This window comes from Penicillium malachiteum (assembly GCF_028827825.1).
Source record: "Penicillium malachiteum strain IBT 17515 chromosome Unknown utg000002l:1.0-8849297.0:1.0-8852440.0, whole genome shotgun sequence".
In the NCBI taxonomy this organism is placed as follows: Eukaryota; Fungi; Ascomycota; class Eurotiomycetes; order Eurotiales; family Aspergillaceae; genus Penicillium; species Penicillium malachiteum.
The window spans coordinates 6,885,434-6,910,971 of NW_026643095.1; the positions used below are offsets into that span (position 1 = coordinate 6,885,434).

The following is a 25,538-nucleotide window of genomic DNA, read 5'->3' on the forward strand; positions in this document are numbered from 1 at the left end:
CCTTCTGTAGCATACCTTCTATATACTAGTTTTACAAGTTAGAGCGGTATAGTTTTGGATAGACAGAAATGGTTTAGTATATCAACCAGGTTAAAAATAATCAAGAAAAACACCTGAGTTGGTCCTTGCAGTCAAAAAAGAAATAAAAAGAAATGAAGGGAGCAGGGATTGAACCAGGGACTTTTAGATTTCGCGATGTTTGTACCAAGTGAGGCATCAAAATGAGCAAGATGATGCCAGCCTCAACTTCCCAAAAATCATAACAAATCCAATAAAATAGATAAAAATATAAAAATGATATCAAAGGAAAGAGCAAAAAAGACAAAGGCTCTGCAGAAGTCTTTCACATAGCCCGCTGCATGCTTTCTCACGGTGGTGTTCCACTTAGGCAAGTCTCACGCTCGCTGATGCTACTTGACAACCCTCAGTCCCAGCATTCTAGTCTTATGGTATCATAGTGTCAAATCGCATCGGGACAGACACGATAGCCCGCTGAGCTACTACGATGCGGATGATTACCAGAACTCCTGATTTTACCCTATAACTGAGAAACCACATCAAGCCCAGAATTTGCAGGCACCCACACCCACCACCAAGTCACTTCTCCCACATGAAGACTTTAAATAACACCCGCCCATAATACTATTATTCTCCTACTGTACTTCTAATGTTATGTATACCGATTGGGTATATGAATATGTATATATGGCCTTGGACTATATTGGATATTAGATTAATGTCCCTAGAGTTGTATCAAGTTCAAATGTCCTACTGGTGAATGGTCGAAAACGGATGGCAATAGTAGTATGTAGATCAAATATTTTGGTCAATGTCGACGGAATAAAACATTTTGAACTCCTCTCCTATACATACAATGGTAGCAGGCGCAAATATTTGACATTTACTTGACATTGGAAAGGCATCGGCAACAGCGAACTTAGATGCAAAAGAATTTCATAAGACCCAGGTTTAGCTGCTTCCTAGCGTTTGGACAACATTTCTGAATAAAACACCCATAGAAGGCAAAGAGAATGAAGGAGTGTCACCAAAGACACTAGCCAATCCCTTGGTTTGAGCAGAGGAGTAATCACCCTCAATAGCCTGTACAGGAGCCCTCTCAGGTCCTTGGCTGAAGATACTAGCCAATCCTGAGGTAAGGTGGCTTGTCACTTCTGAAGATTGGACGTTCTTCTGGGAGGCCTTCTCCAAGCAGCCAAGTCGGAGGATACTGGCTGTGGAATCAATGATGATGTAGTCACCGGAGTAGACATCAGAGAGAAGGGTAAGAGGACAGCTGCCAAGAGTTTCTTGGAAGACCAACTCCATGGATGGCAGGTCGTAGATTCGGAAATGGTACTGAGCCTTGCGTCGCTTCTTTGCGTTTGTGCTATCGGCTCCGCGGCTGGCAATGGCCAGGGTTTGAGTTCTGGAGTTTACGGCAATGAGCGGAGCGGTTCCGGACTTGGTGTTGGTCTGGTCAATAGATGCAGGAAGCTGAGCAGGCTTGACGACATCATCGACGGTATCCCAAACTGTTACTGATCCCATGGATGCAACAATGAGGTTACGTCCCAGGAACTTGGCTGAGTGAGGAACACCGAGGAAGATACCAGTTCGTCGGTAGTGTACGGAGCAACTGTGAACATCGATCAGAAGAACGAGACCGTCGTTAGCGCCGGAGTCCGATGGCAGGCAAACGGCGAGTACTGAACCATCCTCGGAGAAGCTGATGCATGCCTGCTTGACAGGTACAGCTGTGTCACCAAGGAATCCAGTCAAGTCAACGGCGCTACGGCACTTCCATGTGTCCAGGTGTTGCTCGTTAGAGTCTGTCTTCAGACCACTGCGGTGTCGAGCGGTGGGGCACCAGAAACGAAGGAAGGCATCTGCGCCGAGGGTTGCAAATTCATGTGAGAGAGGACGGGCGGCTAGGCCGAGGACCGTTGAGTGGTGGTTGTCATTAAAGTGAGGTCCATCAATACGAGTAACCAGTTCCCAAATATTAGAGGATGCACTCCACTTCCAGAACTTGAGGAAGATCTCTGGTCGCAGTGAAGAGTCGTTCTGCTTTGAGCTAACTCCAGCCAGAACCTCCACGTCCTGAGAGCGTGGGTTCCAAGTATCAACAGTGGCCAACCATTTGCCGTTGTGAAGAATATCCATATTCCGAATATCAGGTGTGGTTATCGGTGAGCCTTCAGGACCAATGTTGATTGTGGTAGTGTTGGTTCGGGCCAGGGCTTGGCGAGAGATATGGGAGTTAGATCTGATATCGAAAGTCTGCAGTACGGCGGCGTTAGTGCGCTGAGAGCCTTGCTGAGAGGCAGGAACAGCAACGAGCAGGTGCTCAGGGTGTTGCGGGTGCAAAGCTGCAACGGGGCTGAGAGCCTTCCTTGAAGCGGACTCCTTGGCGTTTCCAGCATCGCAACCGAGTTGTAAACCGGTAATGGTGGCGGATGGCTGGAGCTCTCGTGCAGATAAGACAATGATGGAGTTATCAGCCAGCTGCACCAAGTAGGAAGTCCCTTGTGGTGAAACAGTAACGTTGAGGATAGGAGAAGACAAATGAGGCAAGAATTGTTTCCTGCCGGTATCTAATTGCCATAAAACAATGACGGACTCGTTTCCTCCGGAAATAACGTAGTTACCTATAGAAAAACAGAGGTTAGGGTTATTGTAAGACACAAGGACATTCAAGTTGTAGGGAACTTACCATCTCTGGACCACCTCACAGTATTCACAGAGCCACGGTGCCAGTGTAATTTCCTAGGGGATGACTTCTTATCCGAAGCACGGGCGAACAGAGTGTTCAAAATATCTTGGTAAATCAAGATGGATCCACCAGTTTCACCTAGGGCCAAATCAATGGTCTCTGAGGCCTTCAGGCCCTTCACTTCGGGAGCCTGGTTCTTTGTGGATGAGGATTCTCGCAAGTGGAAACATGTGGCGGAAACCGGAAGGGTAGCTTCCCTCCAAGTATATTGTGTGGCATTGGGGATCTCAAGGTCAATACTGGCTGTGGTACCCAGGAAAATGCGTGGGCCATCACAAGCAACAACGACCCGTCCACCGTAGGCAACTTGAATAGTGTTGATCTGCTCGCCAGTTTGAAGAGCAACAATGGGAGTCGACTTCTTGTCTCCCAACGCATTGAATACAACCTGTCTCTTTCCATCCTTTTGAACCAGAATGGAATAAGCAGCTGGGCTATCCACGTTGGCAATAGTGGTCACATCAACTGCAACCGTGCGAGCGCCTGCTTCCCAGCGGGCAATTCGCTTCCCAGAATCCCAGTTCCACTTAGTCACAAAGCCGGATGTGAAGATATAGAGGACCTCCTGGTCGGTAGGGCAGATCTGGTATCCAATGACATGCTGTCCAGCCTCCATCTGCAAGGTTCGCACAAGACGGGATGTCGAAGTTGCAAAGACTTGGACGGCTGTATCGAGTCCAACAAAGAGGTACCTAGAAAGATATCAGAACGGATCACGTACTGAACGGTACAAATAGAGCACTTACGCCTCATCCTGGGTCATCACAGGGTTCACATTGCTGTAGCGACCACCAACAGGGCGTGAAAATGACCATGGAGCAGTGCTCTGCTGTTTCTGCACGGCCAATGATGAGGCCTCGACTGCCGGGACAACCTCCGTAGAGGTGGAACTCTTTGCCTTTTTGGTATCCTTCACATTGGGAGTATCTGAAGTTCGGCGTCTCTTGACTCGTTCCTCGGTCGGTCGAGGTGGTTTGTCGGCAGCATCGTTGGCTCGGGAACGTTTTTGGTGTTTCGGCGACATATTGCTGGCGATTGCGGCGGCCCAATTAGGGGGTTAGATCCGCAAAATAAATAATCGAAGGGGGTACAATAAAGTCGAATCAGTTAATCCAACTTCAGGTTCATCCGGAGTCAATGATCCAGAATAGCCAGAGTCGCATATAGATCCCTCCTAAGTTGAAGTCGCAACTTTTTTTTTCTTCGGAAGCAAAACCAGGCGGAGAGAAGAGGCAGAAAACCGTCCCTCCGCCATCCTACTGACCGCCTTCCGGGGCCGTGACTGGAAAAGTTTGAGCTTCATCTTTAGATCTGCAATTCATTCTAATCTTCACGCCACAATGATTATCCCTGTGCGCTGTTTCTCTTGCGGAAAGGTAAGTTCACGATTGATTGAAAATATTGAGCTATTCCCACTGACCTTGACTGTAGGTCGTTGGTGACCTGTGGGAGCGTTATCTGCAGCTCCTCGACGAGGGTATCCCTGACGGGTATGAATGACCCTCAATCTCTATTTATGAGTGTGTCTTTGTTTTTAACCTTCATTAGTGATGCCATGGACCAGCTGGGCTGCCGTCGCTACTGCTGCCGCCGAATGGTCATGACCCACGTCGATCTTATTGAGAAGCTGCTCCGGTATGGACCGACGATCCTAATGCTCAAAGGCATCATTTTTACTGATACTTGGTTCGATAGATACAACTCTGCTGAGAAGGATCGCTCCAAGGCTCTTGCCTAATTTCCTCTCACATCTTAATCATTCGGAATCTCTCTCTTTTTCCTTTTTTTACGTGCGATCTACTTTCGGAGGAAGTCTACACGACCCATTTGCGCCAGCACTACACGTTGATCTTTTAGCTCGCTAGCGGCTTTGAACCCTCAATCACCAGCGATACCCCCGCCAGCAGCAAAAAAAAGTACATGTGGAAAGGGTCGCAACATTCCACCCTTCGTCTCGCTTTATCCCCTTTTATCACTTTGGGGTTCCCCTCCGATGGGAATGGATAAAATCTTCATTTCTTCCCTTTGAAAATGACTTGGACAAGAGCTGGACTTGGTTTTTCTTTGGGAAGATGGAACTTTTTTCTTGTTTCTCCCTCGCATGCATTTGAGGAGGCGTTGTACAGTACACACCACAGGGAATTCGGCGTCTACGGAGGGCATTATTAGAACAAGTCAAAAAAAATCCACCGCAATTTGAAAGTTGCCAGCTATTTTGCCTTGATCATTCAGTATCATATGCAATCCGGAGTACTCGGTAGTATTATTCTGATTGATCAGCCGCATGAGTTACTCCGGTATATGAACTTGGTAAGCTTGTCCACATATTGCCGGGATGTTCTCCGGAGTACCCAATTCCCCCCACAAGGAATATCCCAATTTAGAACAATTCCTTCCAACAGACCCTTCGTATTTTATCAAATGTGACCCGTGCAAGCGCCTTGCAGCCCAAAGAAGGTTAGTGGGGGGTGCGTCAGAGTGGAGACTTAACAAGAGTCAATGCATGTTCATCACGCCCCAGGCGCTTAGTCCCGTGTGCTTTCGCTCTTCTGGACAGTCTTTTCCCTTGATTTCTCTGTTCTTTTCTGGACTTTACACCCTTCTGCTCCGTTGTATCAGTTTGATTGGAACCAAGACAAATACTGGAATATCCGAGTACCGGATTGATGGGTATTCTGTAGAGGCGCGGCGGCCTGAGCTCGTTCAGGATTAGATGCGCGGGGATTGCGCTCAACTCCTCTTTTCCTCTCAACTCTCTTCAACCCACCCCTTTAAGAACTGATTGTTTCACTTTATCCTCGTTCACCAATTTTGGCCATGATGGCCGTTAGGTCGCCCGTGCCTGTACTATCGTATCGCGACACTTCCAGTCCATACGCTGGGTCGGACCCGATGTAAGCCCCAGATGCCCAGCTGAATAGATACGTGGTTGCTGATCAGTTTCCTCTTCTATAGGTCTTTCGAACGTCCTTCGCCCCCTAGTACGAGGAATTCAATCTACTCAACAGTTTCGGATTCAAAGACAATCGCTGAACCGGAGTCTGTTCCTGCGATCACTGCCCCTACACCATCAGATAACAATAAAGCGGAGTTGGAGGACGATCATAATGGGTCCACCATAACAACACCAGACCAGGGTTCGGTGCCAAGGTCATCACCATCGAAGTTGACGGTATGATTTCTAAAAATCCTATTGAGTTGTATATGGTGCTAATGAGAACAGATTAAAACTACATATGCGCATCTTCCAGGTCCTAATACAAGATCTGACGATGATGAACCCCCACAATCCGTTATACATGCTCCGTCGGGTTTCCGAGATTTTGTAAGATATGCCTAATCATTTCTTTGGGCTTTCCCATTCTGTTATGGTGCTAATGATCGAAATAAGACCCAAGCGCATGCGCAACCGTCCGTTGAAGAGTCATGCGAGGAAGATGACTCTTCTCCCGATTCCGAGCATGCGCAGGTGTTGCTTGTCCCTAATAAATCAAAGAAGGTATATTTACAACATTCTTTTAATTCCTCCGTGTCAAGGTGGATATTTTTTATTTTATTCCTTTATGTGCCCGCTAACGATGTAATCAACCTGAAAGATTGGTAATAGTCCTATATCCCCACCGCCCATAACGACCACTATACCACCTCAGGCTCCCAAGGACTGGTCAGACAGAGCAACCCCTCAGGCGCAGACAAGACAAGACTTTGAGGAAACAGAACGACGCTCGCGGTCCGTTAGTAGCTTAGAAGGTACAGTTCAGCCCTTCTTCTGGTGTTATCTAGTCTATGCTGACTCTTGTTGAAATAGGTATCCCAGAAGGTACACAAAACCAAGCGATGGACAATCAGAATTATAGAGTAGGCACTGACATTCAAATAGGAGCCTTCTCTAGCCAGGACATCGAAATCAGTGCTTTGCGAACCGCCCTGGCTGAATGCTGGACCCTATGTAATACGCTGGCTAGTTTAAGTTATATTAATCGAGAGCGACTTTTGAGAACCCCCGAGGATGGAATGCAGGAGGATGCATGGAGGTCATGTTGGCGACTTTGTCAAAAGTTATATGCTACGCAAGATGATGATTTTGCCCTACAAGTCAACCCCACGCTCGACCTTTGCCGGGACTTCTGCCAGGCTCTCTTCGAGGTCCGAGTTTGCGACAGCGACTTGACGGACTCGGTTCTCAGAGTCAGCTTTGAACTTAACAATCATCTCTATAACACTCATGATCGCAATCTTCCCGACGCGTTTCGTGAGCGCACGCTCGACTTTTACATCACTCTCTGTCACCGCCTCATGAAGCAGCGCACCCGTCTCACCGCGACCGATTCGCTGCTCAGTGCATGTTGGACCTTAGCGGAGATGCTTTTCAGCATCCGGCAAAGTAAGCGAGAACGGAAAGAATTGGATGAGGAGCTCCTGGGATCTGCAGTCCAGGCCTGTTGGGAACTCTGTGATATCTTCCGCGAGGGCTGGACCCTACAAAGTATGCGCAACTCTGATCGTGGCACGCCACGACCAAGCCAGACAACGTTCGCCCACGCTTTTCAACAAGCGACTACTTACTCTGAGGTTGACTTTGTGGATGATTCCGGGCAGCTTTGGAATCCAGAGACTCCAACTACTATTTTCGAAGACACAGCAACGGTGTCCCCGGATGAAGCACCGGTCCCGAACATACTTGTTCTTGGACATGGTAATGGTCACGGTCACAGTCACAGTTCACATCCGAAGTGGCCATCGAGTGCTTCGAGTATCTCGGAACAGTCTCGCTCTTCTGGACATACAGCGTCGTCGGCTAATACTGTGACAACTGTATCCGAAGATCCGAACTTTACTCGATTGAAGATATTAATCACCAAGGCCGCTGTCAACAGTGGGTACCAACGGGCTAGCAATCAAGTCCTATCTTCTTTTGTGAAGTCTTTACCTGCAGATGCATTTGGTTCAGCACCGTGGCAGGTTTCCCTATTCAAGTATTATCGAAAGTTAGTTGCGTTTGATCCGGCCTTTCGCAGTGTTGGCTCTCAGGCTCGGGTGAGTGCGATTGAAGTGGCCCGGGCGTGTCAAGCCATGCTCCAGAGTGGGCAGTACTCTTGGCTTCGAGATTTGTATCGTCTCGTGTTTGGATTTCAGATAGAGGATGCAATGGGACGGAAGGGGGTCATCATTCAAACATGAGACCGAAGTTGCATATGTTCCCCCTTATCCTTTCTTTAATACTATTATCTCTATACCCCTTCATATCTGTCTGTCTTTCTCTATTTGTCTCTCTTCAAGTTCTGTTGGTCATGGACGGAGTCAAGAATCATTTTTGCAGGACTTAGTTTCAAGTGAAGAGAATTGCAACTTTAGGCTTATGACAAGATTTTCAAGTTCTTTTGGTCGTCATTCCCATGTAGCATTCAGAGAAACCAGGTTCAACATGAACTTCATATGTCAAACTCTTCTCTTTCTACTCCGAGTCTCATTGTTTCTACCGAATATGTCGGCTCTTTGAATGTCCGGAATAAAGAATAACCCTCTTACTGACCGCTAATTGGATGTGAATATGTAATTGAAAAATCCTCTCTAACGCTCACAAGTCCCCTGCCGATCTCTTCTTGTAATCTTTTCGATCCACATCTATTCAGGCTGACCAGGCATTCGTTACATTTAATCCTGGTGTCTCGGAGACCCACAAGGCGACGTTTTCAATGTTTGTACGGGACCGAAGCGAGATCGCGTAAGACCGGAGTATCTATTTCAATGTCCGATTTTTTTTTATTGTCGTAAATTCAAAATATCGGAATACGGGATCCTTATAGGAGAATATTACAAAATATTGAAGAAATAAAGTCATGTTTTAGTAATGGCCCACTTATTAACCCGAGTAAGGGACCGAGATACATCCCGAAAGTGGTTCTCATTACTCTGCTTAACGTTGGTCCATTAGGGCACGTATGGGTATGAATGCTCCATTATGGAGTACTAAAGAATTAATGGGAAACATTCAAATTCTTGAACTTCATACTCATATTATAAGCTCCATATAATTCAATGTTCAATGTTGTGGGTTGAACTAAGTCCCCGGGATAGCATATGGTGGCTGGCGCCGCTGACGCCTTTGGGGTCTGGTGGATGAACGAAAAGTCGGGGAAAACCCGCCCTTAAGTTGATTGCAATCCTCCGGGGAAGACACCCTCATATGGACTAATTTGATAAGGTCGGTACATGCACAATGTGTATTTCACCGAGTCACGTCCGAGTCGGGATAACTCGGCCTCGGGCAGGAAAGATTTCGGGTTTCCCGTGCAAGCGATTTGTGCGATCAATCAGTCGGAGATGTGGCGCCATGCTAAATCCACTTGACTAATCTGGAATTAGATTAGTTTGACCTTAGGTAGCGAGGATTTTCGTGAGATTGAGGATTTGAGAATGAGAATGGAGTCAAAGTGTCCGGGGGTAAAAAGCCTTCTACGTAGGTGTTCCGTGCCGTTCAAATGTTCAAGGGTATGCACATAATCCATGAGGATTCATGATATAGAACTAGGATCATACAATCAATAGACCATACATACTTCAAATCAGATAAACTACTAACATCTGAGTACTTTACATACCTCCTTCCTCTATCTCATCCAAAGATTGTTGAGTGAAGACGAATAGATCCACATTGAAGACGTATCACACACGGCAAACCTGCCCTTTTAGCCGTAATAGTAACATTGGAATATCCACCAGGATCAATCAAGTCAATCAAAATAAAGAGAAAATCCGGAGAAGTTATTAATTCGCCAAGATTTCGGATTGGAGATTTGAGATTATCGGGAGGATTTAATTATCTGTCCGAATGTTTTCCGTGATGTCCAATGTATGCCAGTGTTTACATGTGGATGGAGTACTATAGTAAATCACTGGCAGATCCACTAACAGTAGATATCTCCCACTTGAACTGTTCGGGGATCATCACTATAAGCCTTCTCTCTATTGATCATCGCTATCACTTGGCCGATCTTTAGTACGGACTACGGAGTAAGTATCCTTGGAAGAGATCTGTGCTCGGAGCACTCCCGGACCTCTCAAGAAACAGTCAAGCATTGACGGTGGGGGCTGATTTAGCTTAATTAGCTTAATGACTCTTGGCTCTTAGATCCAATCATATCCTCTATCACTACTCCGCTTCATACAAGGGCCAAATCGACCGGCTTTGAATTTATCACTCCGAGCCTCCAGTGGACTTTTTCCCACCCTTTCTTCCCCAAATTCGGCTATTGGATCCCACGTTCCATGTGTCCTAGTGGATCCTGGAGAGATGAGAGGTAAGGAAAGGAGCCAACAGGAGAGGGGGAATACGACATGGAAAGAGAATGTTGACGGAGAGACCTCTATATAATATGGTAAAGATTCCCCGGCTCTTCGCTCTTCTTCATGCCGACTTGAGACTTGAATGTTTCCGGTCTTCTTCTGCTTTTATCTTTTTGTAGCAGATTGTTGGTGACTTTGATTTTCACCATGTCTGTTGTTCCTACATTCGCTGGCTTGTCCGGCAACAAGCTGTCACGAACAGTGACAGCTACTGCTACTATGGGTTTCCTCCTTTTCGGTTATGACCGTAAGTGTTACTGACATCTACTACAGACTCTAGTGGTGTCTGATAATGTCAGTTTTCAAATACTAACATAGTTCTATAGAGGGTGTCATGAGTAGTATTATCGACTCCGATGCTTTTTACGAATTGTTGCCTCAGCTAGATGGCAACTCTACTCTTCAAGGAACCGTCACTGCCCTCTATGAAATCGGTATGTCAATAGATCAGAGAACTACAAGACTTGGTTGGACCTCTAGTATAGATCACTAACATTCTTCTAGGTTGTCTCTTCGGTGCTATCTTCATGCTGATCTACGGTGACTGGCTCGGTCGTCGCAAGGCTATCATCTGTGGTGCCTTTATCATGATCATCGGTGTTATTATTCAAGTTACGTCTTACTCTCATCACAAGCCCATGGCTCAATTCATCATCGGCCGAATCGTCACCGGTGTTGGAAACGGAATGAACACATCCACAATCCCTACCTACCAAGCAGAATGTTCACGTACCTCCAACCGTGGTCTACTTATCTGTATTGAAGGTGGTACTATCGCTTTCGGTACCCTGATTGCTTACTGGATCGACTTTGGAGCCTCCTACGGCCCCACAGACCTGGTCTGGCGTTTCCCTATCGCCTTCCAGTGTACCTTTGGTGTCTTGATTATTATTGGAATGTCCTTCCTGCCTGAATCTCCTCGCTGGCTCTTCACTCGCGAGCGCTATGAGGAGGGTGAGCAGGTCATTGGTGCTTTACTGGGCCAACCTATCGACTCTCATGAGGTGCATCTCCAGAAGAACATTATTATTGACTCCATCCGGGCGTAAGTACCCTTTTATCTCAAATATAATAACTTTTCTAACTTTACTCTGATAAAGATCTGGCCAGGCTGGAAAGAACACCCCTTTCTCTGCTGTCTTCACTGGAGGAAAAACCCAGCATTTCCGCCGTATGCTTCTGGGTGCTTCTTCCCAATTCATGCAGCAAATTGGTGGCTGTAACGCAGTTATCTACTACCTGCCTATTCTCTTTAAGAGTTCCGTTGGTCTAACAGGCAAGATGCCCACCATTCTTGGTGGTGTGAACATGGTAGTCTATGCTATCTTCGCCACTCTTTCCTGGTTCCTTATTGAACGTGTCGGCCGCCGAAAGCTATTCCTCTACGGTACTATCGGCCAGATGGTCTCGATGATTATCGTTTTTGCTTGCTTGATTCCTGGTACTACCCAGGCTGCTAAGGGTGCTGCCGTTGGTCTGTTCACCTACATCGCTAGTTTCGGTGCTACCTGGCTTCCATTGCCATGGTTGTACCCTGCCGAGATCTCTCCCATCAAGACTCGCGCTAAGGCTAACGCCCTGTCGACCTGTTCGAACTGGATGTTTAACTTCTTGATTGTTATGGTTACCCCTATCATGATTGACCACATTGGATGGGGAACTTACCTGTTCTTCGCTGTTGTCAACGCCTGCTTCTTGCCCGTTATTTACTTCCTTTACCCCGAGACTGCCCGTCGCTCCCTCGAGGAGATTGATCTTATTTTCGCCAAGGGTTTCTCAGAGAACATGAGCTATGTTCGCGCTGCGAAGGAAATGCCTTACCTCACTGATGAGGATGTTGAGCGTGTCGCTATCCAATATGGATTCGGTCCTGCTGATGAGGTCATGAGCGATAATGATGCTAAGGCTATTGGCAGTGATGAATCACCTGAATCCCCTATCGAAAAGCCCAGAGTCGAGACTGTCTAAGTTTACTTCTTATTAGAACATGACAGTCAGGAGAAAAAAAACTGCCAATCATGTAAGATTCGGTAGATTATGAATATCGGTCTCAGATTCAAGTTGTTCTGAGACTTAATATGATGTTATATCCTATATACACTCGTTCTGGGATCCGGCAAAATGTAAAATTATTAGATGTATTCATTTGTAAGATGCGTAGTGCATTGTATGTTTGAGCCTGTAGTCCGATTCAGATATTCTAACTGACTCAAGTAGTAGCACAAACCATCATTTTAGTATGGATCTCACAATTGTATTGTACAGAATTTCAACTCTCAATTAAAATTCTCAAATGGGCACAGGTTTCAACAGACATGCAACTCATTTCTGTAGATTCCCGTGATCGGACTCGTGATTCACGACCTGAAAGCTCAGTATGAAATTAATTCACTATCCCAAACCCATCGTGCATCACAAGACCTCCATAGCCCAGCCGGAAGAGCTCGACGAAACCAAAACCGAACCATTGCCTCTTGTGGAAAAAAGTCAACCCGCGTTGCATCGATCCGAGCTCCTTCAGGAATGATATCCAGTGGAGTGAGATTCTTCGACTCGATCTCGATTAATCGTGCCAGGACCAACGCCGGCCCAGAAACCGACCAGATCCCCTTTTCACGCTCCCATCCACTCATCAGAGCTAGTGCTTCCCGCCTGACATACCAATCACGACACTTGAAGGCACAGAAGAAGATCGGAGTAATAATCACGGCTCGGGTCCAAGCTAATGAACCAAGTTTCAGAAGCCCTTTAACCAGCTCGATGATGCGTTTAAAATGAGGTAAACAGGAATCATATCGACTTTCTCCTTTCTCAATTTTATCATCCGTGAGCATTTTAACGAGCATCATCTCCGCCCATATATCAAAGATAGCGACCGTCTTCTGAATATCCAGCCATACTTCATCCTCATATTCCTCACCCGTAGACTGAAGAGCTTGAATTTTCCACTGCAAAATTCGATCCAGTGTAGCTTGTGCAGCACTTTGAATATGACTCGCAGGAGATTTCCGTCCCCCAATATCTTTAGGTCTTATTTGTAAAACAAGCCATCCCAGAATAACCATAATCCCGCCCGCTTCCTCCGGCGTCTTGACTGATGTAATCAAGTCATAACTTCCAGCCAGCATCACTGGCCAGAAGTAACTTACTTCAAGTCCATGCCGAGGATCGGTCAGGGGAAGCCATTCCAGGTGTGGCTGGTTCAGTGTTTGCAGTACTGTCGGTCCGATGGGACTGTTGTACATACCGACCTTTTGCCAATCGTGTAAAAGTTGATACGCAGCCTGGAGATGACAGCTAGCTGCCTGCGCATCACCATATGAAAAGGAGAATGCGATAAGGATGAGACAGGACACGAGAACACTTTCCATTCGGGTGCGACTGGATAGATTCGCGGAAAGGTTATCTTGAAGATGTTGGAGTGCTTTCCCACATTGTTGAAGTGGGAGTGAGATGACAACGTCCTGAGATCCTTTTTGGATTTGCATGATTCGATTCCAATGTAATGCGCTCATACCAATCACCGCGTGGCAAACTGCTGGTTCGCTCTCGCTAGCTTGATTAACGAGGTAGCGCCAAAAAGAGCGAGTGAAGTAGCCGGCGCATTGTGGTGATGTGACCTTACGGAAGAAATCTAGGAATCCACGTTCCTGATGTGTTAGGTCCACTTGGCATGTATCGATAATCACGGCGGATGGACTTGATCGTGTACTCCTGCTTTCTTCCTCTGCAATCGCTACTTCTAACCCCGTGGAGGCAACGGCGTTCCTCCATGTACGTGTCCTTTTATCGGGGAGAGAATCATAACCGTCACATTGACGGCCTGTGCTCGTACATTTGTGACACGATGGTCGGGTTTCATCGCATTTGATATGTCGTAGCCTAAGATATGTCAGTTTTCGTCCTAAGGTCTAGTGACATCATAGATGTAGAAGACAATGATATCCAGGTGCTGTACAGGGTACAGCTATGTAGATCCTCGTAATATTGAAGTTTGTTAAGATAACATACTTGCATGTTAAGCAACCAGTTCGTACCCTCCGACCGCGTCCACGGTTCCTAGTCCTTTGCTCCATGGTGATCTCGGGAGTTGAAGATAGAGTGGAGGTGAGGTTAGAGGCGTACTCCACCCCACCCAGACGATTTTTTGAGTATGATAGAGGGCGAGAATAGAATCGGATACGTTATTTCGGCCACTGTGGTGAGCGATTCCTATAAACATCATGATCAAGCCTGTCACGGTGGAGGTGGATGAGTAAAAGAGCGGAAGTCCCCCTTGCTATGACGGCTGTTCCGTTGTGCTTATCCTTGCAATATGCTAACTGAATATGGCGTGGGGGCTGAACTTGAAATGCGCCATAAATAGTAAGCTGACTACTTAGATGAATAATTCCACAGAAGTACAACTTGGTCATTTTCAACCTAATGATTCTTTATGGAAGGATGCATAGTGGTCCAAGCTGGCCATTTAACTCACTAGCGCGATAGGGCCAATGCTTTAAGCTTATAACCGCGACCAGATCAACTGGCCCCCGGCGGCAGTCTAAATCGATGTTCGTATTCAATCTACTCGTGCTTTTTGATTAAGACCCGGAGTTAAGCCTGAAACCTAGTATTAGTAGTATGGAATGAACGAAATACATGGCATGACTTTTCATTTGATGAAGACAAGTTCATCATGCTATTAACTATGTGTAGGTACATTAAAACGTTGATAATGATTTCTATGCGAAGTGGTGGTGAGGAATACCTCAACTCAACTGAAGTATTTCAAACCAGATAGAAAAGAGAAAGGTGAGGCCAGGAATCTACCCCAAAGCGCCCAAAAAAGACAAAGTTCGTCTGATACACTCACTGGGCCTTCTTCTCAGCCCGACGCTTCTGAATAGACTCGGGGTTGTACTCGGTGTCGAGAACGTAGTCCCACCAGCGGAAGCTGCTCGAGTAGTTACCGATGAACTTCTCGTGGTGAAGGTCGTGGTGGTCGGCGCCAGCCCAGAAGGGAAGGAAGTGGTGGAGACTCCAGGGGAACTCGTAACCACTGTGAGCATCGATGGCCTGGAAGAGTCGCAGAACGATCCAGATGTACATGGTGAGGATGTGCAAATCACCAGTGAAAGCACACCAGACAATGGGGCAACCAACAGTACCAAAGCCGAGAATCATGACCTCAATGGGAGAAGCGTATTCAGCCGCCAAACCGAAGGGAGCCGAGTACTGGTGGTGGATCTTGTGAATAGCCTTGTAGAGAGGACCCCAGTGAAGTGCGCGGTGAGAGAAGTAGTGCCAAGTGTCCTCCATAACAAAGAAAATCGCGATCTGAATGGCCATGGTCCAAATGGAGGGGAAAGGAATCGAGGTCGAGAGGCCAAAGTATTGAGCCATAGGGTGGAAGAGCCTGTCGAGTACAATTAACACATTGCAATCGCATCGAATCAACAATCATATTTTATCAACGTACCAAATCTGGGGCAGCTCAACAGTGAAGTGGCTCAGAAGGACAAATTTAGCGCAGTCCCATTGTTCCTTGAGTGTGGGGATTTTGTTCTAATGAAAATAATATTAGTGACAAAGCCCTGGAAGGAGACCGGATCTTGTATCCATTGCTCGACTCACGTTCTGAATTTTGTATCCCTTGAAAAAGCCCATGCTGTCAATCAGGATCCAAGGCAACGAGCGGCCGAAGTAAACCAATTCGTGCATCATAAATGACATGATACCGGTGGCCAGAACATCATTTTGCATCCAGGCGTACCAAGCCGCCCACAATCGCTCGGGAATGTTCAGGTTGGAGTTGTATTCTCCAATGGTCTCGAATTGACCCCAGTAGGTGAGTGGTGAAGTTGTGGAATTCCTATAGAAAGACATATTAGTTTCAATCGGAGACGAGATAACTTGGAATTTTGTGGTGGAAAACAAGTGCAACGTACATTGTGATTTCCGAAGATGAAGAAGAAGAAAAAAAGGGAGAGCGCCGGAGATTAGACCAGCAAAGAAAAGGGAGGCAAACGAGCCAAAAGGGAAAGAGAAGAGAGAGAGAAGGTACACTTCTATTCTCAAGATTGAGTGAGAGATATTCAATCAAATTGCGAAATGCAATGATATAAGAAGAAGAAGGAAGGAGGGGAGAGAAAAAAAAGCTCCTAATTAATGTTGACGGGGAAAGTCAGGACAAGCCATTCCCGAAGTGGCGAGACCAGCTTATCGTCAGGGGAAAACCAGTCATTAACCAGTTAAGGCGCAGTAAAAGGGGCGGCAAGGTAAGGCCACTGGCAAGCCGATCACCATCCGAAGCCCCATTTGCCCCACCATGGGGACATAATGGAACATAATGGGCATTGGCCCCTTTCTAGTTGGTTGAATTATCAGTCAGACCATCTGGATCTTCTGGAAGATATTGTCTGATTTTCATGATCTGATTCTTAATTTCTGACTCGGATGTTCCTTAACTCCATTCTGGGGTAAATTTAGTATTTTGAGTTGGTTCTTTTTGTTCTTTTTGTTCAAAGGGCTAAATGTATATCAACATTATAGAAACCTGAGGCATTACTGTCTAGTCAACTGGTGTGCATAACTTGGAAGCCTGCATAGTAGTACAATGGAGGTTTGCTCAAGATGCAAACATGTGAAATTTATGAAATCTATTGAAATTTTCAATACCGGGTTATTTATTTCCTGGGGCTCAGAACTACACGTTCCCTCTCGGTACTTTTAAGCACGATCAGCGATCCTGTTTGTTCTGTTTGTCTTGTTTGCCTCCAAGATTTCCAAGGTTCATATGACGACATGCAGTAGTCCAGATCGAAGCTTCCCATATTGACATACTAACGACCTAATTGGCACGGGTTATACTGTGATATGACCCTTACGCCATGTCGATTGTTCAGGAGTAAGATCCCATAAATTTAATCTAACTGCAAGGAGTCTTTCTGATCTGTTATTTTTCCTCAATAGGAATGCCTGTGCCCTGAATATCAAGTTAGACCTCCTCCAGCAACAAATTAGTCTTCCGGAAAGGCGCTTCGATGCTGCAGAAGTACCCGGCCACCATGTGCGCCAGCTCCAAAATGTGATCAACTCCATTTCTGTCACATCTAAAACGCAGTCCTTGCTGTCAGCAGCTCGATTGGTGGAAATACTCTCAGATCCTATCCTCGGGAGCGAGCGCCTTGGGTCCTCCGAGGTAATCAGCGAGCAACATGTCTCCGATCATCTATGGTTGGTGGCGGCGAAGGCTACAGTTCAAGCATCGGGATTGGTGATGCACTCTCTGCTAGAACGTACCCTCCAGCTCCAGGAAGAGATTTACTATTGGGATGAGGTGCTGGGCTCCGGATGGTTGACGGGTCTGTATGCGGCACAAACCTCACCGACCCGCCTGTGGCACTGGTCTAGGGATATATATGCAGACCATCGCTCTCAGGGAGTTTTCTCAACGGCTGTATCGAGGTCTTTTGTGGCAGGCTGGGCCCAGTTTTACCAAGTCGCTCGACAGAGCCTACAGGGTACCTCAGAGCACCCCAATGTATGGAAGTGGTCGTCGCCCATTAGACTTTGCCGGTCAGAGATCCAGCGAAAACGAGATCGGCTCGTTGCCGTAAAGGATCTTCATGCTAGCAGTCTTGGACTTTTAATGGAGGGTTGGCATGCCTTTCGACCAGAAGATACTGCCGTTCAACTGAATACCTCACCGGAGGAATGGCGCGCTACGGTATCCAAAACAGTTCACCTGACAGAAGCAATCCTTCAGCATGTTGCTAGCCAGTCGAACACTGCCAAATTCGAACAATCCGTTTTTCAAGCCGTCGAAAATGATAACACTCGTGTGCTAATGCAGGGAAGTCTTCCATCGCCTGCTCATCTGCCGATGGAATTGATTCAGCGTCTTAACCATGTTCTGCTAGAGGGACTCCCGGTCCATGAGTTCTCCGTCTCAACTTTCATGAGCCATGAAGGCCGCCCTTCGAGAGTCGTGCGGTACTGGCTACCTCTTTCGGTGGCATTGTTTTCAGGTAGTCTGTCATTGAATATTTTATTCCGACGTCGATACGATATCACTCAATGGATCATGAACATTGGTTCCACTATCATCGATTTTGGAAGCAACTGGGTGGTAGAGCCAATCCACAAACTTATCGGCACTATCAGACATGATGAGAAGAGCGAGATTGCCATTATGAGCAAGAACAGTCTGCTTGCTGATCGCGCTAGCTTGGAACGTATGGTTGTTGATTTTGTGCGCGATAGACCCGACCCAAGCTGGGGCAGTGCCGGTGATGATGATGCGGCGGCTATTGTGAATGCTGTCAAAGAGGGCGACTTGACACCTGTTTTGAAAGCATATGAAAGAGATTTACGTTCTCCATTCAAGGGAACCGTGCGTGGTGATCTAGTTCGCGCTCTTCTCATTCAGATCCAGAAGACCAAAGTGGACGTGGAAATTGCCATTAGTGGAATCAACTCTCTCTTGAAGAGCCAGGAACTTGTTTTTGGGTAAGTTCCTTGAACTGCCTTCTCTCTATATTTTGATAGCTTCTCTAACCATCCTTGCAGCTTCATTGGTCTCACACCAGGAATCTTGGTTTCGTATACTTCCATTCAATGGTTGGTGGGACTCTTTGGCGATCGCCGGGGTCTACGACAAGGCAAAAAGCGACACGAACTTAAACGCGGACTTCGGTATGTTAACGTTGCCGGTTAACAAAGAGAAATGTGTTGTACTAATAGGAAATATAGCCATGCAACCCGGATTCTAACGTCGGCATCTCTATCCAACGGCGTGATTTCATATAAAGATTCAGGACGACTCATATGTGAAGCTGAGGCTCTGCTCCAACAATTCAAGGCTATCCTCGGGAGAGTTCAGTACCGGGAATTCCGAGAGGATATTGAGGACCTTTTGGATATCCAAGGAGGAGTTGACAAACAGCTTCAAGTCGTGGAGAGGATTCGATGGACCTATTTCCACTAGATCGAGACCAAACAGATACTAGATCGAGACCAAACAGATAAATATCATTTAATTGGCATACCAAGAGACACAAAGATGGTATATTGTGATTATTCCATAGTAATCATTCAGGCCTTCATTATCAAGATCAAATAGGATAGGAACAAGTCTCAAATAGCCCATGTACTATGATGTCGAAGGCATCCATACAAATCTACCTGGGCATGAGACCGCCTGCGGATTAAGGATTATGTAACCTCCGAGGGGGCATCTACCGTACCGTCATCACTCCACTTGGATGTTAACCACATTTCCAGTTAACCCCTTTATCTACTGGTTGACTCGAGGCTATATGCTCTGAACTGTGAGTTTTGACTGTGAATTTACTATTGCGTCGGAGTTTTACTTTGTCCGTCTTGATCCTGTCTGGTGCGGATCAGTATCTTGCCTATCCTGCATCCAAACACGCTCCTGATAATGTCCCTGGAGGCACGGGATTTAAGGAACCTCACCCAATAACAACCTAGTCACCTTACTGATCTCTGACAAGTTCTCTAAGTTTCATCACAGCGCCTGCCTCAAATTTCTTCCATCAAATCCTATACCTCTTCCCCCTTGAAGTTGGTAGAAGTCACCGCAACTCCGACCGTCTCCTATCTCCGAAGATCGATCCTTGTTATTTCCCACGAAGACGAAATAACTCCAGAATGGCGGGTACCAGAAACTACGATTTCCTAGTAGGTTTTGTTACCACCATAATTTTAACTGCGGTGGACTAACTCACATTTCTCTCACAGATCAAGCTGCTCTTGATCGGAGATTCCGGTGTCGGCAAGTCCTGCTGTCTCCTGCGTTTCAGTGAAGACTCCTTCACCCCCTCTTTCATCACCACAATCGGTATCGATTTCAAGATTCGCACAATCGAGTTGGATGGCAAGAGAGTCAAGCTGCAGATCTGGGACACAGCTGGCCAGGAACGTTTCCGTACTATCACCACAGCATACTACCGTGGTGCTATGGGAATCTTGCTTGTCTACGATGTGACTGATGAGCGCTCATTCCAAAGTAAATTTACCCATGTTTTTATAACTCTGTGTATCACTCCGCTGACTTTTTTCTTCACTCAACAGACATCCGTACCTGGTTTTCCAACGTCGAGCAACACGCCAGTGAAGGAGTTCACAAGATCCTTATCGGAAACAAGTGTGACTGGGAAGAGAAGAGAGCCGTTACCACTGAGCAAGGACAAGAGCTGGCTGATGAACTTGGCATCCCCTTCCTCGAGGTCTCCGCGAAGAATAACATCAACATTGAGAAGGCTTTCTACAGCCTTGCCACAGATATCAAGAAGGGCATGGATACCTCTAAGACTGAGTCTTCTGGTGCCCAGGGTGTCAGTATAGACCAGCAGGGATCTGGTCTGAACGGTGGCTCTGGAGGAAAGTGCTGTTAAAGACCTTGTACCATCATTTCCCCTTTCTCCTCAATATGCCTCTACTCCCTTATCCTTCTCACCGTGCGGCATGATCCTCTATCTCTTCCCATCCCTCTTGCTGACACCCTCTCCCTCTCCCTCTCTCTATCTCCCTACTTTCCTCCAGTTTCCTTTCTATTTCCCCTACCTGTTTCTCCTTTGGCTACTATTTCTTATTTCTCTAAACTGCGGATGGATGTGAGTTTGTCTTTTTTTTTGTTTTTTTTTTCCTTGCGTACTTGCGAATGGTCCCTTCCAGACCACCCGCTACATATCCTTTTCGCTTGCAATTTCATGTGCTAAGATCTGAATGTCCAATTTCTATGGAAAGTTGGCGTCTGTTACCACGGAGTATCCTAAACCCCTGTTCATAGCTGGCGCTTTGTTCCTACTTGTATGTTTTATGTCTAGTAGTTGGACGCGTGTTCACTTTTCGAGGGGGACAGATGTTCATAGGTTCTTTTCTATTCTCATACTTTGCGATAAATTTACAGATTTGCTTGTATTGTATGAGTCCAGATTGATGTCTAAAAATTTAGTATTGTCTGCAAGCCATAAACTCTTAGTACTGCAGCCCATAGTTAACTCCCCTCTCTCGACCCACTTTTCGTCTTGGTATCAGGCCGATAAGATCCCCCCACCACCAAATTTCTTAATGAATAATTTAACTCTCTTTCCCCAATTCTTTTTGCAATGCTTGTGTGATCTTGATTTACAAGTTAGATCCTCACGTAGACTGCAAATATTCAATCACCCCTACGCCTACTTCGGTGATTTCTTAACTCGAACAGCAGGGCGCAATGGCGGATGTTCGTAGTTTTACTGCACGTCCGCTATCGAAACAGCCAAGGAGCGATCACAAGGATGCATTCCGAGTATACCTGTCATCCTCCTCGCTAGCTGGCCTAAGACTCCGAGCCGATGATCTTTGCACATTATCTTCCGCCGAAGGAGCCCCGAAAACCGCGATTGCTTGGACCGCCGTGGAGAACATACAGGGCACCGTCGTGCAAACTTCAAGAACTCTCCAAGAGTGCTATGGAATCAAGGTCGGAGAAAAACTCGGCATCACTAGAATCGACGGTAAACTGGAAAACATCAACACCGTTGTTCTGACAGACTGCTCAGACCCCGAGAAGATCGAACGATATGGCTCTATCTCAGCAGAGGAGCGAGGTCACTGGGAATGGGCTTTGGAATATCAACTCTCAAGATGTGAGGTTCTTACCAAGGGACTGAGCTTTGAGCTTGACCTCAAGGGTCAGCGTCGATCTTTTAAAATCGTGAACATTCACGCAGAGAACTCGGTTTCCAGCCGTACTATCTTCCGGTTCACAAATACTACCAAAGTATCCATTGGAACCGAAATCGAGGAAGCTCAACAGACTTCGTTTGAACTGCGTGTTGAATCTACAGGCCTTGGTGGCCTTGAAAAGCAGGTCGGCGATATCAATGAAAGCCTGTTCGATTTCAATGTCGACCCGCGCAGACCAGTCATGCCTTCCTTTTACAATAGCGGCCATGGCATTCTTCTCTTTGGTCCGAAAGGAACAGGAAAGACATCTCTCCTTCAACAAATTGAAAAGGCCGGCTGGCGACAAGTTTTCAACATCAATTCATCAACTCTCGGAAGGAGTACTAGTGAGAGCGAGTCCAAAATGCGCAATATGTTCCAAGAAGCTGCACGATCCCAACCCAGCGTGATCATCATAGATCAGCTAGAATTCATTGCCCCGAAAAGAACATCCCTCGACTCCCAGTCATTAGCATCCGTGCTATGCCAGAGTCTGGATGCAATCCGTGATACGTCCATTCTCGTAGTGGCCGCAACACGACACCCCAATAACGTCGATGATGCACTCAGAACTCCTCATCGACTTGGCACTGAGATTGAGATCCAGATTCCTACGGCGCAGGACCGAGCTGAAATTCTACGCGCGCTTCGTGGACCTGCTTCTGGTGGATTGACTGATGAACTGGTCGAGTTGCTTGCTGAGAAGACGCACGGATACGTCGGTGCAGACTTGTTCGCTTTGCTTCAGCTTATTTGCCGAAAGGCTCGCCAACGCCAGATGCTGGAACAAGGCCCTGTTGATCTACCCACCATTCAGACACTCTCGATATCTGATTTACCAGATGCCGAGGATGGTGAAAATGGCGAAAATGTTGCTATTGAATTGAACATCAGAGAAGTCGATATCTGGGCTTCACTTCAGGAGATCCGCCCTACAGCCATGCGAGAGGTGTTCCTTGAGACACCTAAAGTCAGATGGACCGATATCGGTGGACAGCATGATATCAAACGGCGCCTACAGCAGGCAGTTGAGAGGCCTCTCAAGGTAATTTTCGTCTCTACTATTTTTTAAGTGTTGCTCAATGACTAATCGACTACTATAGCATCCTGAACGCATGAAGCGTCTCAACGTGAAGAGCAAAAAGGGTGTTCTGCTGTACGGACCACCTGGTTGCTCGAAGACACTCACGGTCAAGGCTTTGGCTACAGAAGCTGGACTGAACTTCCTGGCTGTTAAGGGTGCCGAGATATTGAGCATGTACGTTGGCGAATCCGAGCGCTCATTGCGAGAGATTTTCCGCAAAGCCCGCGCAGCACGACCCAGTATTATCTTCTTCGACGAGATTGATGCAATTGCTGCTCGACGAAGCAGCTCTTCTCAGGGAGGCGTCAATGTTCTGACCACTTTGCTTAATGAGATGGACGGTATTGAGGAGTTACGGAATGTGTTGGTCGTTGCGGCCACTAACAAACCTGATGTTCTGGATCCCGCGCTCATGCGTCCAGGTCGTCTGGATAATATTCTTTACATTGGTCCACCAGACTTCGAGGCGCGAAAGGAAATCCTGCGCATCTGGACCAGTAAATCTGTGATCCATGCGGATGTTGATTTGGATGAATTGGCGACTCTGACTGAAGGGTACTCGGGTGCGGAACTTGTCAGTATTTGTGAGACTGCAGGTGATGCGGCACTGGATGATGAAGAGGAAACTTTACAAGAACAGGAGATTCAAAACAAGCACTTTGAGTATGCCTTGAGTCAAGTCAGACGACAGATTACACCGGATGTCATTGCATCGTACGAAAATTGGCGAGATTCATAAATAGAGAGTTGTGATTTAGATTCTGTTGAAAGTTATAATGGCATGTATTTATAAATTCAATACTATCTGCTTCCGTACATATACTTCAATCTCCAAATTCTGATTAAAAAAGAAATTTAAGAAGAAACTAAAGACAAAGGAAATCATATAATTGAGTCTCAGACTTCCAAGCTTTAAAATACCAAACCGCACTAATTAATTTCAATTTAAGGTGCATTGGAACGCACCCCATGTCATCCAAAGGTGAGGATCACCCCATGTTAGGTCACTACAGGTGGTAGTGGGCGTCGTCAACGGAACAACATCAGCACCTGATACACAGGTTGATGAATATACATCACAATCAGCTCCTTCTAACTCCCACGATGCAACTCCCCATTCTGTACCTAAGTCGCAGACCTCTGCGGCCGCGTCAGGATCCGCATAATATTCGCAGGATGCATCAGTTCCTGAGATTACCTCGCTGAGGCCACCATGCAGGACAAGGCATTTCGAATTTGCTAACACGTTGCCGTGAAGCACGAAGCGACCGTACTCTCCTCTACAATTCCAGTCTTGGTAGATACTTATTGCCCATGTGGCTGTATTTGTTAAGGTCGACAGTCCGACGCTTGTTATGGACTCGGTTATCAGTGTTGTCAGGGGTTTGGTTGTGGACGTGGTTTTGTGAGCGGTTACAGAGTCGTCTGAGGTCTTGGTATGGCTTGTAGTTGTTGTCGTTGCAGATGCTTTTGAAGGCTCTTTGGATGTTGATTGAGATTTGGTTTCACTTGTGGATTCAGTCTTGTGTGTAGACGTGGATTCACTTGTGGATTCACTTGTAGTTTCTGCTTTCTGTGTAGTTGTGGTTTTGGTTGTCGTGGATTCTGCGTTGTAACTTGAAGTAGACTTCGTTTCATAGGTAAATTGGGCTTTGCTTGTAGGATCAGATTCCTTTATAGTGGTGGTTTTAGATGTTGTTTTTTTCTTTTCTGTGGATGTGGGTTTGGTGGTCATGGATTCTACTGCGTGAGCTGACTGGGTGGATTGATCTTTGCTCGTCGAATCTGTTTTTTTTGTGTAGATGGGGATTTAGTTTTAGGCTGGACTTCATAAGTTGATTGCCCTTTCTGTGTAGACTGGGCTTCATGGGTAGACTGACCTTTGCTCGTGGTTTGAGCCTCAGAAGTTTTCCTCTCCGTACTGCTAGTAATACTAGACTTAGTAGTAGTGCTAGTAGTACTCCCTGATGAACTCTCGCAGTTCGAGATACATTCACTAGATATACAATTATCCACATCTGTCGCACAGTAGCCTCCCAGAATACACTGTTAAATATCCTTTATCAGCTTGGTCCAAGGAGAGACATAGAAGGAATGAGGGTACAGACACATTCGTCATTCTTGCATGGATTCAATGAAGACAAATCCGAGTAATTTCCTGGTCGAGCAGTACCTGGCACTTGGGGCCCACAGGTTGCTTCAGGAAGAGCAACTGGCATTGGAGGCTCTCCTGAACTCAGGCAGAGGAAATATCCTTGCTGGATGCCAGAGCATCCCGGCCACATCCAGTCATCGGTATTGTATTTCTCGATCTCTGCCACGGTAATTCCATATGCGGTCGCAACTTTCTGACAAGTATCGTCACCCTGGAATGTATAAATGTAGCAAACCCCATCACTGCTTGCATGAAGTGTAGTGGATGCAGTGTTGGTATAGGTTGTGGTACTGGTATATGATTTAGAGGTTGACGTTCCCTGCGAACCTGCTAGAACAGCGCCCGAAAAGACTCCAGCGGAGATCAATAAACTGATCAACTTCATTTTTGGGCAAAATAAACGAGCTCAGGGTAAGGAGAGAGGCGAGCCGGAGCATTAACATCTTAAATAGGAACCCCGA

General features: G+C 46.5%; 11 protein-coding genes across 11 annotated transcripts; 6 read left to right on the forward strand and 5 right to left on the reverse strand.

Moving 5' to 3' along the window:
- Positions 1–969: 969 nt before the first annotated feature.
- N7483_005539 (WD repeat protein) lies at positions 970–3,797 on the reverse strand (the record flags this gene model as incomplete). Its single annotated transcript, XM_057088976.1, has 3 exons — positions 970–2,648; positions 2,714–3,465; positions 3,520–3,797. The coding sequence occupies 3 exons, from the start codon at positions 3,795–3,797 to the stop codon at positions 970–972; spliced, it is 2,709 nt and encodes a 902-aa protein (XP_056948805.1).
- Positions 3,798–4,113: 316 nt separating this feature from the next.
- N7483_005540 (DNA-directed RNA polymerase core subunit RPB10) lies at positions 4,114–4,511 on the forward strand (the record flags this gene model as incomplete). Its single annotated transcript, XM_057088977.1, has 4 exons — positions 4,114–4,149; positions 4,205–4,263; positions 4,322–4,408; positions 4,469–4,511. The coding sequence occupies 4 exons, from the start codon at positions 4,114–4,116 to the stop codon at positions 4,509–4,511; spliced, it is 225 nt and encodes a 74-aa protein (XP_056948806.1).
- A 1,079-nt stretch (positions 4,512–5,590) lies between these two features.
- On the forward strand, positions 5,591–7,954 carry N7483_005541 (uncharacterized protein; the record flags this gene model as incomplete). The annotated part of the gene is made up of 6 exons (XM_057088978.1): positions 5,591–5,667; positions 5,729–5,945; positions 5,997–6,098; positions 6,165–6,310; positions 6,381–6,523; positions 6,582–7,954. 6 exons carry the CDS (start codon positions 5,591–5,593, stop codon positions 7,952–7,954), a joined length of 2,058 nt encoding a protein of 685 aa, XP_056948807.1.
- A 2,313-nt stretch (positions 7,955–10,267) lies between these two features.
- Positions 10,268–12,088, forward strand: N7483_005542 (Major facilitator superfamily domain general substrate transporter; the record flags this gene model as incomplete). Its single annotated transcript, XM_057088979.1, has 4 exons — positions 10,268–10,367; positions 10,447–10,554; positions 10,625–11,165; positions 11,221–12,088. The coding sequence occupies 4 exons, from the start codon at positions 10,268–10,270 to the stop codon at positions 12,086–12,088; spliced, it is 1,617 nt and encodes a 538-aa protein (XP_056948808.1).
- A 404-nt stretch (positions 12,089–12,492) lies between these two features.
- On the reverse strand, positions 12,493–14,196 carry N7483_005543 (Zn(II)2Cys6 transcription factor domain-containing protein; the record flags this gene model as incomplete). Its single annotated transcript, XM_057088980.1, has 2 exons — positions 12,493–14,031; positions 14,158–14,196. The coding sequence occupies 2 exons, from the start codon at positions 14,194–14,196 to the stop codon at positions 12,493–12,495; spliced, it is 1,578 nt and encodes a 525-aa protein (XP_056948809.1).
- Positions 14,197–14,971: 775 nt separating this feature from the next.
- Positions 14,972–15,988, reverse strand: N7483_005544 (sterol desaturase family protein; the record flags this gene model as incomplete). Its single annotated transcript, XM_057088981.1, has 3 exons — positions 14,972–15,518; positions 15,582–15,667; positions 15,737–15,988. 3 exons carry the CDS (start codon positions 15,986–15,988, stop codon positions 14,972–14,974), a joined length of 885 nt encoding a protein of 294 aa, XP_056948810.1.
- Positions 15,989–16,992: 1,004 nt separating this feature from the next.
- N7483_005545 (NCA2 family protein) lies at positions 16,993–19,091 on the forward strand (the record flags this gene model as incomplete). The annotated part of the gene is made up of 4 exons (XM_057088982.1): positions 16,993–17,009; positions 17,075–18,613; positions 18,674–18,799; positions 18,857–19,091. The coding sequence occupies 4 exons, from the start codon at positions 16,993–16,995 to the stop codon at positions 19,089–19,091; spliced, it is 1,917 nt and encodes a 638-aa protein (XP_056948811.1).
- A 686-nt stretch (positions 19,092–19,777) lies between these two features.
- srgA (Rab family GTPase srgA) lies at positions 19,778–20,523 on the forward strand (the record flags this gene model as incomplete). The annotated part of the gene is made up of 3 exons (XM_057088983.1): positions 19,778–19,807; positions 19,868–20,135; positions 20,201–20,523. The coding sequence occupies 3 exons, from the start codon at positions 19,778–19,780 to the stop codon at positions 20,521–20,523; spliced, it is 621 nt and encodes a 206-aa protein (XP_056948812.1).
- An 821-nt stretch (positions 20,524–21,344) lies between these two features.
- N7483_005547 (putative AAA family ATPase) lies at positions 21,345–23,661 on the forward strand (the record flags this gene model as incomplete). Its single annotated transcript, XM_057088984.1, has 2 exons — positions 21,345–22,883; positions 22,942–23,661. The coding sequence occupies 2 exons, from the start codon at positions 21,345–21,347 to the stop codon at positions 23,659–23,661; spliced, it is 2,259 nt and encodes a 752-aa protein (XP_056948813.1).
- Positions 23,662–23,862: 201 nt separating this feature from the next.
- Positions 23,863–24,657, reverse strand: N7483_005548 (uncharacterized protein; the record flags this gene model as incomplete). The annotated part of the gene is made up of 1 exon (XM_057088985.1): positions 23,863–24,657. The coding sequence occupies one exon, from the start codon at positions 24,655–24,657 to the stop codon at positions 23,863–23,865; it is 795 nt and encodes a 264-aa protein (XP_056948814.1).
- Positions 24,658–24,985: 328 nt separating this feature from the next.
- Positions 24,986–25,462, reverse strand: N7483_005549 (LysM peptidoglycan-binding domain-containing protein; the record flags this gene model as incomplete). The annotated part of the gene is made up of 1 exon (XM_057088986.1): positions 24,986–25,462. One exon carries the CDS (start codon positions 25,460–25,462, stop codon positions 24,986–24,988), a length of 477 nt encoding a protein of 158 aa, XP_056948815.1.
- Between the last annotated feature and the right edge of the window lie 76 nt (positions 25,463–25,538).